Source organism: Bemisia tabaci, chromosome 1 (genome assembly GCF_918797505.1).
Source record: "Bemisia tabaci chromosome 1, PGI_BMITA_v3".
In the NCBI taxonomy this organism is placed as follows: Eukaryota; Metazoa; Arthropoda; class Insecta; order Hemiptera; family Aleyrodidae; genus Bemisia; species Bemisia tabaci.
The window spans coordinates 66,054,558-66,071,983 of NC_092793.1; the positions used below are offsets into that span (position 1 = coordinate 66,054,558).

The 17,426-nt window shown below is 44.4% G+C and overlaps 1 protein-coding gene across 1 annotated transcript in view; it reads left to right on the top strand.

The window, feature by feature from the left end:
• Window positions 1–17,426, top strand: part of LOC109034587 (uncharacterized) — a 450,911-nt gene that overhangs the window by 169,453 nt on the left and 264,032 nt on the right. The window contains exon 5 of the mRNA XM_072305658.1: window positions 1,273–3,267. Within this exon, the coding sequence (XP_072161759.1) occupies window positions 1,418–3,267 (1,850 nt within the window). The 5' untranslated portion in view covers window positions 1,273–1,417. The remainder of the gene's footprint in view (window positions 1–1,272; window positions 3,268–17,426) is intronic.

Below are 17,426 nucleotides of genomic sequence, written 5' to 3' on the forward strand. Positions count from 1 at the left end.
CCGAAAAAAAGAAGAAAAGTTATAGCCGAACGCAGGCTTCCTAATGGAGCCGCCGTCCACTCGGCGACCTGGAATTCGCCAACTTTTCGCGGCGTGCCGTCACTCATTTCTCCGAGTCTAATCTTGAAAATAAATGAGAAAACGCAAAGTTTATGCAAACTTGCGGAACTCACTCAACAGCCGTGATGCCGGATCTAGGTGTAGCACTCGCCCGACTCGGAAAGCGAAATCGGAGTAACTCTTCCAACTTGGCATCCTCGCCAGTCAAGGTGTGAAATCATAAAACTTTTTGCAAAAAACCTATTCCATCCAGGCACATGGCGTAATTGCGTTGTGAAGTCTGTCCAACATCACTATTCCTCGAGAATGAATAGTAATAACTATTTTGGAGTGCCAACAACCACTTTAGTGTTGGTGCTCTACATTAAACTAAAGCATGTGCGACCATTATTATCCAGCGAATTAGCACTGACTCACTTCATTGAGTGTCTCGGCTTTTTCAAAATCTAAAGTATCGATCACTGTTTCTTTCCGATTTGCAAACAATTCGTACATCGTTGCTAATGTTCATCTGCTTGAAAATCAGACTCCATAGTTATCTTGATGTGGTGTAGATCATTTGGATCGCTCTTTGAAAAAAGGATCGAAGAGCATTCCAATGTTGCTTAGATTGTGCAACTTACATTTTTTGCAATGAAATTACTGAAATCATGCAAAAAATTAAATTCACAAAGGTAATTTTCGTCTTGAACTGTAGTCTATTGGGAGCAAAGCTGAAACTTGTTTCGATGATCAGTTTATATTTGGAAGGTAAAAAAAAGTTGCACCATCTAAGCGACAGTGGCATACTCTTTGTGCCTTTTTGCTATATGCAATCCAGCTGATTGCCTTTGGTTTTGCACTTAAAAAGAGACGAATTTTCACTTTAACGCATTTTTATTCAATAATTTTTTAAATCGGTATTTATTTAATTATTGTAAACATTCGTAAAAATGCATTTTAGCCGACGGTCGAGGAACGCCACATTTGTAAGAAAAATTGCTAACTTTTGTGAAAGTTGAAAATACACAAAGTGAAATACACTTACCTAATGTTTTTTGAAGTATTAATGTAGAGCACCAATTAGTTGTAAAGAGTTTATTTACCATAATATTTTATCGAATGTACTGTTTATGTTACTGCATGCTTTTCTCGAGTATAAACATTTTGTTTTGTACAAGATTAAATTTTCTAAAAAAACTAATCATTCTGTTTCCATGTTTGCTGTTTCAGGTTGCTGAACTTGGCTCCAACGCGAGGCAGATGCCGAGGTGCCAGAAAACCCAAACGCGGCGACCATTTCCTCCTGTCCGATGACTGACCTCTCATCTTTGATGTCCGATCTCTCTCACTCTAGTCACCTCTGCGTCCACGTGGGATGTCATCGAACGATACCAAAGACAAATACCGCCTCACCGCCTCTCGGCCGCGTGACGTCATCAGACCGCGGCCCCTCTCCCACCTAGAACTCCTCGGCTCCGAGTCGGACTCGGAAAATGAAGAAGAAGACGAGGGGGGCGGAGGCGGAGGTGAGGAGGGGAAGAAGGACATCCAAGACGCCGCGAAAAAGAACCAAAAACGCCCGGGACGCCGGCGCGTGGACCCCAAAAACCCTCCACGCCGACCACTAGCGCCCAAGAACCCTTCAAACGCGACTCCCGGGCGGAAAGACCTCGCAGAGCTGCGTGCCGATAAGTTGTTTTTGTTGAAGTACGGCCGAGAGAGCCTACCCGACCGGCGACCGGTGGATCGACCTAGAAGCACCGTAGAGACGATAGAGAACCTAGCAAGGTCCAACGACCCGCACCCAAGTGGCCTTACCCCTCAACCCCCCGTCAACCCCGCTCGACGCACCCCCGTCCGCTCGAAAAGCTGGCTCTCGGAACGAGACTGGCGACTCGAGGGTGGATTTTTACGGACGTCCCGAAGCGACTACGAGCGCGCCCTCTCGTCACTGCTCTGGCAGCCGTACGAATGTCGGAGCGAGACGACGACCAGCCGGAACCTGGACGACTCGGACGTGTCCTACTGGCTGAACTCACCCTCGACTTGGTCGCGCGACCCCCGCGACTCCACCTCCTCGCTTGACTCGTTATCGTCGACCGACTCGGAGCGGTCGCTGGCGGGGGTGTGTCGCGAACGCGGCCACGACTCGACGTCCTCCTCGCTCTGCGGGCTCATCAACTCGCCGACGCCGACACCAACCCCTGATTACAGATTTCACGGCGCCGAGTGGACAGGACTGGTCAACGACCCGCGGCCGAGCTTGCCGGAGCCGCCGCAGGGAGCGCTGCGCTCGGCAACTGGTTCGCGGCGCGCGGCGGCCGGAGCCGGAGCGGGCCAGTCTGAGCCGAGGTCCCGCGTCGGCGCTACGCGCGATGCACTCGATACAATGCTCGTGAACGTCGAGCCCTCTGCGAACGGGAGTGAATCGGTGGATACTTGTTCCAGTTCCAGTGTCAGTGTTGTGCCCGGGAAATTCAGTGTGAGTGATATCAACTGCGACTTGAGTGCTTCCCCCGCGAATGTGTGCTACCGCGCCGTACCGGCCACCGTGTCGGCCGTGCCGAGTATCCTCTGTCAAAACAGCTCGAATGTGTCCAACGTCCGGGTAGAAAGTGGACCCGCGGTCGCGCCCCCGCCCCCGAAGCCCAGAGTGTCCGTCTCGACGAGCAACATCTACATCCCGCCGACGTCGACCAACTCGCCCGTCTACACCCTCCAGAGCCGCGGAAGTGCCGAGTTAGTGCCTAGCAATGCCCCCGAAACGGTGTCCTCGCGGACGTTCACGTCGACCGAGGCCCAGACGGACGATGTCCTAGTCAACCCTCGGGACGCCAACCGGGAACAGCGGCGCCGGGAGAGACGGGAGCGACGCCACCAGCAGCGGCGGCTCATGAACTCCCTGCAAAGGTCCTCGCTGCCCCCTCAGGACCCGCACTCGTGGCCCCCGCAAACGCAGGTCCCCCCGGAGTCGGAGCGGCTCCCGGACATTCTCAACTCGCACTTGCCACCCCCTTACTCGACGCTGCCCCCCGTCGCCGTCCCCGTCCCGGTCGTCACCCCGCCCGCCCAGTTTCCCCTGGGGGCCGCCGCGCCCCCCAATGTGTCAGTGTTGTTGAATTCGGGGCCGGTCCCCTCGCCGTCCTCGCCGCAGCATCCCCAGACGCCCAGCATTGCCAGTGGATTTCGCCTCCCGTTTGCCATCGTTCCCAACTCCAGAAGAAGGTGAGTCTTTCGTTTCGTTTATACAAATGGTAAAATCGTGAAATCTTGTTGTGGCGTGGCGTGAATGATCGATCATCGACGTTTCTCTATTTGCAGGTATGGTAAAGAATCGATTATAAAGGTGTTCGCTACGGACACCCTGTCTATCGATCCTTTCCCATAGGTTTAAATGGCAAATCAATCGATTTATCGCAAAGCACGCCATGCCACTGAAATCTTGGACATAGCTCGGGGTCTTCCCCTCTTCCATCCCCGAAAGCTGATCATCCCTCCCCCCAAAAAAACTCCTGCCGTTAGTAGCTGTTCAATATCCGTAGACTTCATCAATGAATTAATGGGACAGCATGCCGCCACTTTTAGCCAAGGCCGTACTGGGAAATCTGGACCCCTTCTCCTGAAAATTGTCCCAAAGTAAGGCCGTATTTCGCTTTATTGAAGAATGTTTTAACTCAGGACCCCATCTTTATAAGAAACTCTTAACCAAACATAATGAACGCGCATGACAAGTAGGTACTGAAGGTCTAAAGTAGAGATAAAATTATGAGTTGAGGGAAAATCGTGCGAAATTCGGCTGGTCCAGCCAGAATTTCAGGCGTGAGGGAATGAGGGCAGATTGAAGATTGAGAATATTGAAGAATGGTTAAACTCAGGACCCCACCTTTACAAGAAATTCTTGACCAAACATAATGAACGCGCATGACAAGTAGGTTCTGAAGGTCTAAAGTAGAGATAAAATTATGAGTTGAGGGAAAATTGTGCGAAATTCGGCTGGTCCAACCAGGGTTTCAGGCGTGAGGGAATGAGGGCAGAACTGTAACTAGGGGAACTCATACGGAGGGGGCTGGAACTTCTCGCAGGATGCCCTCTTTGCGATGGCTAACTTGATCAGCTATTTCTAGAATGGGTCCTGAATTTGCCCATTTGACATCGTATTTTAGATGCAATACGTATTTCTCGTGGTTTTTTCCTTTTTTCTCTTTTTGTCCGTCAACTTAGACAAAGGTTAGGTTAGAACCTTACCTAACCTAACTCGAGCTTAGACGTCATCCAGTCCAGTCAAATTCTGGTCATCTCCTCGCTACAATAGATTAGTCTATAGCAGTAGTATCAGTCTCATAAATTGCGAAACCCCTAATAAGTTTTTAGTAGGCAATTTCTTGCGTCAATAGAAGATACATATCTTTAAATGAATCTTTTCCTCCAACATGCGTTTATTTTAAACTTTACCATCGATTGTCGATCAGTCTGTTTAAGTTAAAATCTTCCATTATACTCGTTTAGATTCTCTGAAATTATACTTTTTCGTTTGTAAATCTGCATAGTTATGCTCTCCTTGAATTAAAAAAACCTTAAAAGACGACTGCACTAACTTGAGCCAGGTGCAAGTGTCTTTCTCATCCTACGGGAAATCTAGAGGCACGAATGGTATACATACAAATGTTTCTGTCATGTAGGTAGCGAATTGTTGAAATGTGGTGTTTGTTTTGGCCAAGACTAGACCGAAAATGTAATAGAGCCATGTAATTTGTAGCTAACAAAAGCACAGGTTACTTGAACGAAGTAAAGAACTTCGGTTACCAGGTAACCGAAATTTTTTTTCAATCGTATAGAATTCGAACTTTGGTTCAGGTATCTCGTGGTTTTACTAACAATAAAACTCTTTTTTTTCTGAAGAGCTCGGTTATCTGAACAAAACCTCTGTTTCTGTAGCCGGAAACTTCAGTTACTTAAGAAATTACATTACTTTGGACCAGGCCCGCCACAAGGGGGGGATACTGGGTCCTTGGTACCGGGGCCCGGGCCCTGGAGGGGCCCGTGACGCAGGTGACAAACCACTACGAATTCATGTGTAACCCTTGTCTCGTAGGGAAAAGTGAAAAAATTACCCCAAAAATTCCGCAAAAGGTGAATAAAATTTCAAAAACACGCTAGGGCACTATAAAATTTTTCTTACTTTTTTTAGAGATTTTCAAGATTTTGAGTATATGTAGAATGATATTTTTAGTAACTGTGTTTCATTTTCTTCCATTGTCGGATGCTAAGAGGCTCCTTTCTGGGCATCCTCGACTTCAATGGCTTAACTCCCTTGCCATAGACGTACGAAAGGGGAGTCCAGGGGGGCCCGGCTCCCCATAGAATTGAAAATTATCATCTGCCCCCCCCCCCCCCAAAAAAAAATTATAGATGTTTTGAATGCAACAATTCGAAAGTTTTTGGTGCTGAAAGTAAACAAAAAGGCGTAATTATTCTGCAGAAATTGATGGAAAATCTGCATCATAAGAGCTTCATAATGCGTCCAAATAGATTTATAATTTCAAAAATTTTCCGGGGGAGGCCCCCCGGACCCCCCCCCCCCCCCCCCCGGTGCTAGGGGCCCGGGCCAGAAAATTGGTACCAGGGCCCGAGATGGGATGTGGCGGGCCTGCTTTGGACCTAAGTAATTATTATTAAGACAATTTCTCAGTCCCAAGTCTCCTAAGTCCATCTAAGTGAGTCATTTTACATTGAGACAGGACATGTTAATCACTCTCCACATCTGATAACGCCAAAGTCGTCTCGTATATTTGAATTTTGCAGTTCCAAAATGTCCACTTTCCGCTCCATAACCGTTTACCGAGGCACTAATCGAGAGTATCTTTTCTTGTCAATGTTATTCAGAGTCTGAACTCAAGATCCAAGAGAATTTTTTTTTCAGTGCATTGTGTCATGACTCGGTCGACCTAATTCCGCGATTGTCGGCGTTGTGGTAGAGCTGCAGTCCAAATATTCGGAAACGAGACAGGTCGCTTTTGCTTTCATTTTCACGCCCTTTTAATTGGGACCTCTATTGTTTCCCCCGGCCTCTTTTTTCATTCGTGTAGAAAGCCCCATCTCTCCTCTCTCCTCCCTTCTATTCAAGACCTTGGCCCTGACTCATTTGATAGTGTGTGTTTTTGAACTCTCTCGTGGTTTTCAGCCATTTTCTGCCGAGTTGCCAACTTGCTTGACCATCCGTTCTTCGGACGAGAAACTAAAATATTTAGTTGATTGAACACTCATGTACATTGGAAAACTAATGGCACATACGTTGTTTCTAAACTGACGTTCTGAATCGCAAAGTGTAGTCGAAACTAGTGTAGCACATGGATATGTTCGTGTTTCGAAGTTTTCAAGTGCACTGGAAAAAAAAAAAAACACATTGGATCTAGAGTCCAGACTCTTGAAAACATGGACAAGAAAAAATACTCTTGACTCAATCAGATTTAAGCTTAAATCTGATTGAATCAAGAGGCCTTTTTCTTGTCAATGTTTTCAGGAGTCTGGACTCTAGATCCAATGTGGTTTGTCTTCCAGTGTGGAGCTATAGAAGAAGGGACTAATCTGCTAAAATATACACTTGTTCAAATGGAAAATGACGCTCCATGACGCCTCTAAGCTTAATTTTTTCACTTTTGAATCCATTTCTCCCATTTCTCGTATCAGAAAATGTTTTTAAACAACGCTCTTAACTTTTGCTTATCACATGAATCCACAAAAGTGTCATATGCAAGTACCTCAATTCTATCTGGCAAAGAACATGTTACATGTGACATGTTTCCTAATTTACAAGGCAACCACCAAACGATAAGGCAGCGACGACGCTCATCCTAGATGGGGGTGTTGCTGCGAGGGAGTGCGAGGGAGAGGGGGGGGGGGGAGGCGGTCATGACAATAACCCATCATGAATAGACCGGAACGCCTCAGCGCTTAACAGAGCGGTGGAATCGTAAATGCGCCGGGCTGAATAGAAAATGGTGCAGTGTCGGCAACACAACGCAGCAATTGAAAGTGGTTTTTTTTGTAGGTGTCAAAGAAAGTTTTTGCTCGTCGCGTCGCTCGAATTGAGATCTGCGCCTCGGTGTTGTCAAGTAAGTGGGTGGGCATACTTGGACGTATTTATGCTGAAAGGAACTATGTGCATTGGATTTGCATGTAATATAGTTCTTTTCAGCATAAATACGTCCATTTAGTAGATGGGCACGCGAGGACTTTGTTGCACTGTCCGAATAGTCCGGTTGTCCGCCATCTTTTGTATTCGAGTATCAGAAAAAGAGAACGTATTCGTGCAAAAAGAGTTCGTCAGTTAAGTATTATTTTGTACACAGTCAAAAATGTCAGTATTTTCGGACTTTTTGGGCTATTCTTTCGGTTAGATCAACTGAATCTACTTTGTTCGTAGACCAAATGTTTGAATCAATCTACCGAAACGTTTGTTTACTTCAGTCGAAATCTTAGGATATTCCGAAACATTTCACGATTAAGAAAGCATCTTGCTGACTTGATGTTCTCATGATACAACTAACGAGTGAATACGCAATCTACGCGTAACGTGAAGGGAAACCCAAGTACTAGAGTTCAGTAAGAAAGAAACTTTCCACAGCCTCGGATATCTCGGAATAATCTACGATCTCTGTCGATTAAACTAAAAATTTGGTCGATCAAACAAGTCGTTTTGGTCGATCTGACCGAATAAAAGTAACTGCAAGTGTCATAAAGTAAACCGAAATGTGGACTTCTTATATATGTAGTTGCATTCGAGCGGAAAATTGAATGAAAATTGGACGGATAACAAACATATTTTAAGGTTCAAAATTGGCAGAATAGGGAACCGCATTTAACTCAAGACAGTAGGAAGTACATTCTTTTGGGAATAACGTCGAGGTACTGTTTTTTTGCCTAAAATGCTGTCAGTTTTTGCGTGCACTTCGTGCTTTCTCAAGCTTTCTTCATAAATAAGATAAAATTTGTTATTTCAACTGAACCTACAGTTTATCTACATTAATTTACGCGATTTCGAAAGGAAACTCGATTTCAAAACTCGTTGTTCCGCTCATGAAAGGACGTAACGAAATTCGAAGTTTACAAATTTCCCCTCCTAAAACGGCGTTTCTGTCATGAGAATTTAGCCGAAATTTTCATTGGGTTTTCCGCAGATCTCATACTAAGGCAAAATGCAAATTTCGTCTAATCTTTGTCTGATTTTTACATAAGATCAGAAGAAAAATCAGTGAAATTTTCGGTCGGAAATGTGCAAAATTCTCCTGGTAACAATGCTATTTACGAGGGAAATTCGGCAACATCGGAATGTAGTTACGTTCTTTCGTGAGGGAAACCACGAATTTTGTCACCTTGAAATGGAGTTACGTTCTTTCGTTGTGAAAACGACGAACTTGGGCGTCACCGCTTTCTTCGGCAAGACGGCAGGAAAGCAGAAGGCGTTGCTCGAGGATTTCGAGCTGGCAACCGGTTTACGGTTCAATACCGGTTCACCGATCACCGGTTGCCGAGGATGCGGCGGCGGCGACGGTGCCCTGGCGTGGGTCGTTAGCGATTCGTGATAGATCATTCCCTTTTTTTTTTGTACTTTTCTCCTCTGTTAACAATATCACTCCGCGGCGCGCTTGGTTCCCTTTGGCCCGGATCAGCGCACAATGGATCGAGTCAATACAAGAGTTCGGACCAAATTCAGAAACTTTAAACGCTTATAACTCCGTTTATACAAAACTTTGAGGCTCTTTGTGTGGTTTCATCGGCTTTCTCGTGGAATTGTCTTCTCTTAGCGCCCCTTGAAATTAAAAATATGACGAAATAAACTTGAAAATTTGGAGTTGTAGTGAAAACGTTCATGTGCGAGGTATCTAGTTGATTGGATCCACTGTGCTACGCCTCCGCTGCAGCAGCTGCGCTTGGCCGGAGCCCGTCAAAAGCTGCCATGAAATCATATTCAGCGGGCAACTGTCTGGTCCGCTGCGCTGCCTGTCGGATGCTGCGCATTGCGCCTCGCATCCAGCTGCAAACGCCGCGCCGCGCCGCGCCGTGGTCAATGCTCCTGCCGTCGAACCGCATCAATCGGCCGAGAGCCGCTGCACCTGGCCTCGGATCTAATCAGCTTTAAGTTCTCGTTGCGCCAGCAATACGTTCAAATTGCAAAATAGGCGAGAAGCTCCCAGCGTAAAAAATACGTTGGAAAAAAAAGTCGCTCGGATATTGAGTGCACACTCTTGAAAACGATGACAAGATAAAATACTCTTGATTCAATCGGATTTTTGCTTGAATCAAAAGGAAATCCGCTTGAACTAAGAGCCTGGTTCTCGATTTAAGCAAAAATCCGATTGAATCAAGAGTAATTTTTCTTGTCGATGTCTTTAAGAAACATGGACTTTAGAGCCAAGCGACTTTTTTTCCCATTACCACATAAGCTGTCACTGATAAACAAAAGAATCTTACATTTGCCGCCAAGAAGTATTTTTTCATAAATCAAGAATTTTGCTGCTTGATACAAACTTCTTTTTTGCGTAACCCAAGTATTAATTTTCTTGTATAAAAAAAAAGTCAGCTTAAATTAAGAAGAAAAAAAATTTCTTGGCGGCAAATTCAAGAATCATCATGCTTGTGCTAAGCACCTTTTTTTTCAGTGATGGACCTCTAAATTTGAAGTTTTTGTTCACAATTCGTTCACCGAGAAAAAAGGTCGGTAGAATTTACCTTTCTTTCATGCTGTATTTTACAGAGCGTGAATTGAAAGTCGATTCTGCCAGAGGAATGGTTACCTGTAGGGTGGAGCGATTTCGACTTTTTTAGGAATTCTTTTGCGGGTAGTGAAAAAAAGTTGGGAAATGGGCTGAATTCGATGTAGAACAAATTTCAGGCCGAAATTCCGATTTCTTGCAGGCGCGCCTACGCCTAAAAGGCCTACATTTTGAAATTGGACATTTGAGGCTTGATGTATATGGTTTCCCATCGGAATTAACGGGTTCTGGCCCTTTCGAGTGATATTGATGTCACGCTTTAGGAAAAAACTAATTTTACCTATGCCCTATCGCGAAAACCATGGGCAGATCTCAGATTTCGCCCTCTAAATCGAGCGTATGCAACCCGGCCCGCCGCGGAGTTCAAATAGTTGCATGTTGGGTTCGAACCCAACTTCGTGTATTCTTCCATTGTTTTACGCTCCGTGCGTCTTTCAAATGCCGAATTCATCTCTCAGTAAGGCGGCTATTTCCATTTTTTTGTACCAAATTGCATTTCTTAAACTTCCTAATAAATTCTCATCAAGCTGGCAATGGCACGAAATCTGCAGGAGTTTGGAAAGTTTGAAAAAATTTGGCAAAATCTTAAGACTGAGAGTGCCCCAGTGGCGATTTTTCATGTCGGTAACACTTTTTTCCCTCCACTTGAATCCTTTAAAATTATAGATTTTAGGTGAGGCAAGCTGCCTCACCAAGAATCGATTGTTTTACATACATTCAGATTGAGGGAAAACAGTGTTGCCAGCTTTCAAGAATCGCATTTGGAGTGCCCCCTTAATTTCGGCAACTCCGCCCCGCACCCAAGTCAGGCTTCAAATCCGGCGAGTCACGTAGACTTAACATTGTCATGACTGCGCTGGACGTCATCGTCTTCATCTTCCATTCTGCCCGCACATCCGCCTAAGTCCAGATTAGAAAAATAATGGCCCCACGTTCGTTTTATCACCGCAAGGGCCATTATTAAAGCGCTGCCGAACAATGCCCGCGCGAAATTCCTCAAAGCTAAAATTTTAAGCGGGCGCTTCTTTCCCGCGCCCGTGCGCCCGTCTAGCTCGAGTTATCTACCGTTCAAGACAGAAACCGCTTATGTACATAGGCTTTTGCCTTGCAGTTAAGCGGTTCTCCCTGATTGAGGCGGTTATTTACATAAGTTACTTTCACTTGCGTCAACGGCTTTGTGCGGCCTGTCAACAATGCGGGCACTTCGTCTCCGCCTGCTTTGAATTTGCAGCCCTTCCAGGGCCAACGCTTAATTAACGGTGTATGTTATGCCTTAATTTTTTTTCGCCGATTAGCTGAGGTGGATGAGTAACGTGCAGAAGTTGAGGCAAGCTTTTTTAAGGCTTGCACGTACCAATGTTGTACAATTTTAGGAGCTGCTTCGCTGAAAAATCTAAATTTTTAACATGACAACTTATGAAATGGATCATCGACGTTTGAAGAAAATGAAGTAAAAAAATCTCAAGCGCTTTCAATAGTTGCTCGAATAACTATCTCTGCTCTAAAATGAAGACCAACATTTGAAAAAGTATCTCAATTCGAAGTTGACGAAATGAGGTCCCATTCCAGCAAAGAGCAACAAGTGTAGTCTCAGCTACACACTGCTTGCACTCAAGATTTTTTGGATCTCCACCCTTTATTCAGGGAACAGTCTATGAATGCCCACTAATTCTGCCATGCTAAGGAAAAACGCCGTATGAACATTCTAGGATTGCCAAATTTCCTTCCATAAAATGTTTATTTGGGAGGCAAGGTATGAATATTTTTCCTTGAAATTTTCAGGAACCTTAGGTGAAATTGCGAACAAAATTATATGCAAAATTGCAAGAAAAATATTCATATGTTTCCCAGGAAATTCGTGGTTTATCTAAGGATATTTGGCAACGCCTGAAGGTTCATACGGCGTTTTTCCTTAGCACGTCAGAATTCAGTCTGGAATTGGCTGATGTAAATAAGCTCCATATCTCCCGAAATCATCCGATCCGAGATATTATGAGATACAGAGGCTTTCCTTAGCGTGTCGATCGGCAATGATCCAGGCCAAATTCGCTGTGACAGGTCCCCGTGGTCCCCGAAAAAGAATGTGGAGGAGAGGAAGAGAAGGAATACGAATGCGTGGCAGGACCAGGGGGGAGAGGGGGGGCTGGAGGAGCAGGTGCGCTGGAATTCTTCGTCTGACCTTCCCTCCCTTCTCTCCGCCTCGCAGCGAGGCCCCTTCGCCGCCCCCAGGATGTGTCTGTTATAGTGAGAAATCTCTGTCCCCCGGAATCGAGTCTCGAGTGGTGGGATCCCTGCGTTGCGAGGTTTATGAAAAAGCATCCCCGAGTTCTGCTCCCCTGTTTCCCCGAGAAGTGTATGGGCTTGATCGGAGAGAGGGCTAGAGACAGTGTTGTCTAGACACGGGGAAAAAACACATTGGATCTAGAGTCCAGACTCTTAAAAACATCGACAAGAAAAAATACTCTTCATTCAATCAGATTTTTGCTTAAATCAAGAACCAAGCCTCTTAATTTGAGCGGATTTCCCTTCGATTTAAGCTTAAATCTGCTTGAATCAAGAGTCCTTTTTCTTGTTAATGTTTTCAAGAGTCTGGACTCTAGATCCAATTTGTTTTTTTTTTTTAGTGAGGCTCTTGAAGCCCCAATTAAGACACATGGAATTCATTTTATAGTAGCTTCCGTCGGGTCACTATCAGGCAGAAAGCTCATGCTTGCATCTGTCGCTAAAATTATAACTGGAATTGATCTGGAAACTATGGGCACGACATTCAAACATTCAGATTCCAATAGTGACCATCCTAAGAACTACAACCTATACACTCAAGAAATTCAAAAAAGAATTCAGAACGAAACAGAAGACCTCAACCCGGAATCTTGTAAAAGGATAATCACCGAAGCAGCAAACATCGCTTTCTCCAAAAAACAACAAAATACAAGATCAAAAATAGTGTATTGGTGGAACAACAGGATTAAAAAGCTATACAAAGACAACGAAAGACTGAGGAGTAAGATAAGTTTCTTTAAAAAGCAAAAAAGACCAACGTCAATTTTGCAGAAGAAGTTATCAGATAACAGGAAAAATATAGAAGAAGAGATAGCCCAATCCAAAACTAAGAAATGGAAGAAAATGATATCCGATCTCGACCAAGATATATGGGGGACTGGATATAAAGTTACGAGTAAAAAACTGAAAAGCCCAGCTACGCACGACATGAATACATTGTCTAACGAAGAAACAGTGAAAGTTATAAAAGACTTGTTTCCAGTACATCCCGAAATAGATTGGGATAAAATCACACCGGACAAAGATAACATTCCCGATGTGTCAAAAGAAGAAATACAAGAATCAATGAAAAAACTTAAACCCAAAAAGTCACCTGGGCCAGACTCGATCCCGCAAATCCTAGTGAAACTGTTCATCGCAAACAATATTGAAAAAGTCAGAATAATGATAAATAACATGGTCAAAACATCAAATTTTCCGTCTGAATGGAAAAAGGCGAGATTAACCCTGATAGACAAACCAAAAAAGAAAAAGACAGATAAAAAGAAGTTCAGGCCTATATGCATATTAAATGCTTTTTCTAAAGTATTAGAATATGTCATACAGGAAAGACTGGTAAAAACGGTGAAACTATCCGATAGGCAGTATGGGTTTCGTAAAGGCAGATCAACGATACATGCGGTTAAAAGACTAGTTGAAATTTATGAAAAAAATAGACAAGTGCCTTATAATAAGAGAAACATGCTTTGTTTAATTGGTATTGACGTAAAAAATGCGTTCAATTGCTTACGATGGACAGATGTGATCAAAGAACTTGAAAATCAGAAAGTTCCAGAATATTTGATTGCCCTCATGCAAAGTTATTTAGAGGAAAGATACGTTGAATCAGGAGAGTTGATCTTTAAAGTTACATCCGGAAGTTTTCAAGGAAGTATAATCGGACCGCTTCTCTGGAATATCGTGTACGACCCCATCATAAGAAGTAAGACGGATCCGCATGCCGAAAAACTGGCATATGCGGACGATATGCTAGAAATTTTGTTAACACACAACAGAGTTACTCTCCTGAGAGACAGCGGGAAGATTACATCTCAATTGAATAAGGAATTAAAAAAGCGTGATCTCACCATGGAATGCAGCAAAACTGAAGCGCTGATACTTGAAGGCAAAAAGAAGGACACTGAAGATGCGGAGATTTCGGTTGATGGACAGATCATGAAGGTTGGGACATCACTGAGATACCTTGGTTTCTTTTTCAACAAGGGTCTCAGTATGTCCCACCATCTGAGAACTGTATGTGAAAAGGCCAGAAAAGTGACTGGACATTTCAGATCGATACTACCCAATGTAGATGGTCCAAGTTTCATGAAGAGGAAGCTGATAGTTCACGCAATTCTTTCCATTCTGTGGTACGGGGTGGAAATATGGTCAAATACCTGCAATAAGAAGACACACATTAAATTAATAACCAAAACCATAAGACCACTGAAACGCGGACTAGCCTGTGCATATAGGACTGTCAGCAACAACGTCTTAGATGTAATAACCGACCTGCCTCCCACAGACCTGCTTTTAGAAAAGAAGTTAAGATTTATGAGAAAAGAAGAGGACAGAACAGAAGTAGAAGTGGATATCAACAAGAGATGGAATGACAGATGGACTGCCCAGGGAAACCAAGATGACCGATGGCTCCACAGACTTCTCCCCACCCTGAAACCTTGGATAGAGCGCGAGCATGGCGACACGGACTTCTTTTTGTCTCAGTTCCTGTCTGGCCATGGCTCATTCAACAGCTTTCTTTTTAAACTTAAATTGGTCCCCTCCCCTCTTTGCGACCTATGCCTGTCTGCCGAGGATACGCCGGAACATGCGTTCTTCGGCTGCGGCACTATTGTGGGTCGTAAGCTTGACTTGGAAGCGGAGCTTGGTACTGTTGCCAACCCCGAGAACATTTTGCTGCTTATGATAGAATCTAAAGATAATTGGAACCTAATCAAAAAATATATAACTGACATCATAAAGAGGAAAATCAAAAGCAGTAAAAAACCCCCAACACACAGTAGTGTTGCAGCCGGAGGAATATCCCCTAGGGATGGTTCCGGCGTCATCCGGGCAGACATGCAGCCGTGAGTTTGGTTTAGTTGGTCGGCTCGACCTCGGTCCCCGATCTCCCTAGCCAGCTCCTGATCAGAGCCTTTTTCTAAATTCTAGAGCCAAAACCAACATATGATAGTTTAACCGACTAGATGACCATCTGGCCGAAACCCACCCCATGTTGGGGTGGTAGTGCGAAACGGATGGGAGTCGAAATCCCCGACTTTGGTTTACCACAGCCGGTGGAGCAAGTAGCTTAAATTGTCATATCTTCGAGAAGATTCGCCACTTTTTCTCCCGGAAGAACTACAAAAAAAAAAAAAAAAAAAACTCTAACATGCCCTGGGAATAGTAACCAGATAGCAGTTGGCTTCAGACGTGAGTTTGACAGAAAGTAGTAATAACTTCAGTTGAAGTCAATTATTAACTGAATTCTCTTCTGGGAGTTGGGCAATTGTAAGTAAAAAATGTCACGGCAGACGTTTAATCTATTACCCGACCCTTGGTTTCCACAGGGAAGCCACCTGCGAAAGAGTGCAACTCATGCACCACAATCCGGCAATGTTGAATTGTTGCCTGCCAACCATGGGCAGGCAGTGGTGAACCCGCAACACATTCCTTCCTTGTTTGCTTATTAAATTCGGTCTTTTCTTCGGCCCCGAGCAAGGCTCAGCTCTCGGCCCTGCTTCGATCCTAATCTCACCCGAACAATGTCTTTGTTTCGTCCAATCATAATGTGTTCCGATCAGCAGGAAGCCGGCATGCCAGCGAGAAGCACTTAACAAGAACGATGTTCGCGCGAGCCTGTTTCGCGACTTCGCAAGTTCGTTGTCACACCGACCGGTGCGGTGGTGCGATAATGGGACTCCCCTGGTTGAGTTCATGTCCTTTGCATCGGGGTATCTCTTATTTCACGCTGCGAAGTGGGTTGTTTGGTGTACTCAAGCCGCCCGCGAGAATTCTTAAACCGAAAGTTCTGAGTTTGCCTTGGACCCTGGCGAAGGACACGTCTCGTAGATTCAAAGATAAAGCAGGGGAACACCGACTCCACCTCTGGTGAATCCTCAGTGGGAGCAAGTAAACATCGAGGTGATGATCGAATTTTGCTGAAATACAGATTGCATTTAGAATGTTTGCCGAAAACTTAAAACCCGTCACGCCTTGAGGCACATTTTAGCTGTTTTTCCCCCAATAAAGATAGTTTCCAATGGAATAACTCTGACCTATGCCGGCCAGGTTGGCCTAGTGGTCAGCGCGTCTGAATCTAGGTCACTAAGTCGTGAGCTCGAATCCCGGTGGTGGCGACTTTTCATGGAACTTATGAGTGGATTAACCGATTCCACTCGGCCTTAATCTCTGAAAATGTGAAAGCCTGGAGCATGGATGTGCACTAAGCCTGGCCCAATGCTCATTCAAGGTTGCAGAATCCTCAAATGGATTAAAGACCTCAATTGACCGCAAAAAAAAGAAAGAAAAAAAATCCTTTGATTCAAAACTCTTTGTTTTGCTTATCATTGAACCCTATCCCTACAGTTTCATATACAGGACAATTGAGAATTTGCACGCAATTTTCTTATCGCCTCATTTGAGAGTGCTTAAAAAACCGATTTTACACTATTTTTTATAATTTTTTTCGGATTTGGGAAATAGTATGAAAATAGATTTAAAAGTGATAAAATTAACCGCCTAGTGACGTCATCTGACGACAAATCCATTTAAACACATGCATGTTAGCAGACAAGATCATTTTGTCACATCACTTTCAATAGTGCAATTTATGAACCAATCCTTGTGCTCAGTTTACTCATTACCAGTAGTTTCCACTTAAACACAATATTCATCAAATTTCAGACACCTGCAAAATTCTCCTTTACTTCAGATCAGACGTATTTATGCTGAAAGGAGGAATGTGTAAATGAACAACATGAAATGGGAAACTGTATGTACACGGCTTCTTTTACTCTAATTCATTTCCACAAAGTTTTATTCAGCATAAATACGTCCAATTTGTGTGCCTCACTGCGTACTGGTTGGCATTATATATCCACAAGGTTATAAACTCGGTGCTTCACCGTGTGGTCCAGGTTGCGCACATCATGCCGTAGTTTGCGATTGTGCTTCGAGATTCCAAGATGGAAACACGTATCCATCACCACAAAGTGGCTTTGGGATTAATTTCCGCTATGTCATCGTTCCCGGTCGAAATTCAGCTAGTCGTAAGTTGAACACTTGACAATTACCGGGACATCTATTGCGGAACCTCGCCTACCGGGAAAAGGGATGGAGGGAACGATGATAAGGGAGTTAATTCCGTGCTTTGAGTGAGGGATCCCCGAAATCCCGATTGAGATTCCCGGAAACGTAAGCTCACACCTCCCGGATTGTACTCGTAAATCTGCGGAGTGTTCAGCTCGCGGTCGAACGGGTAGAGCTTCAGGACGACGCACAGGGACAGATAATTTGGGCGGATTTAACCAGAATCAACCTAACTACATTTCACGTTGCCTGATTGCC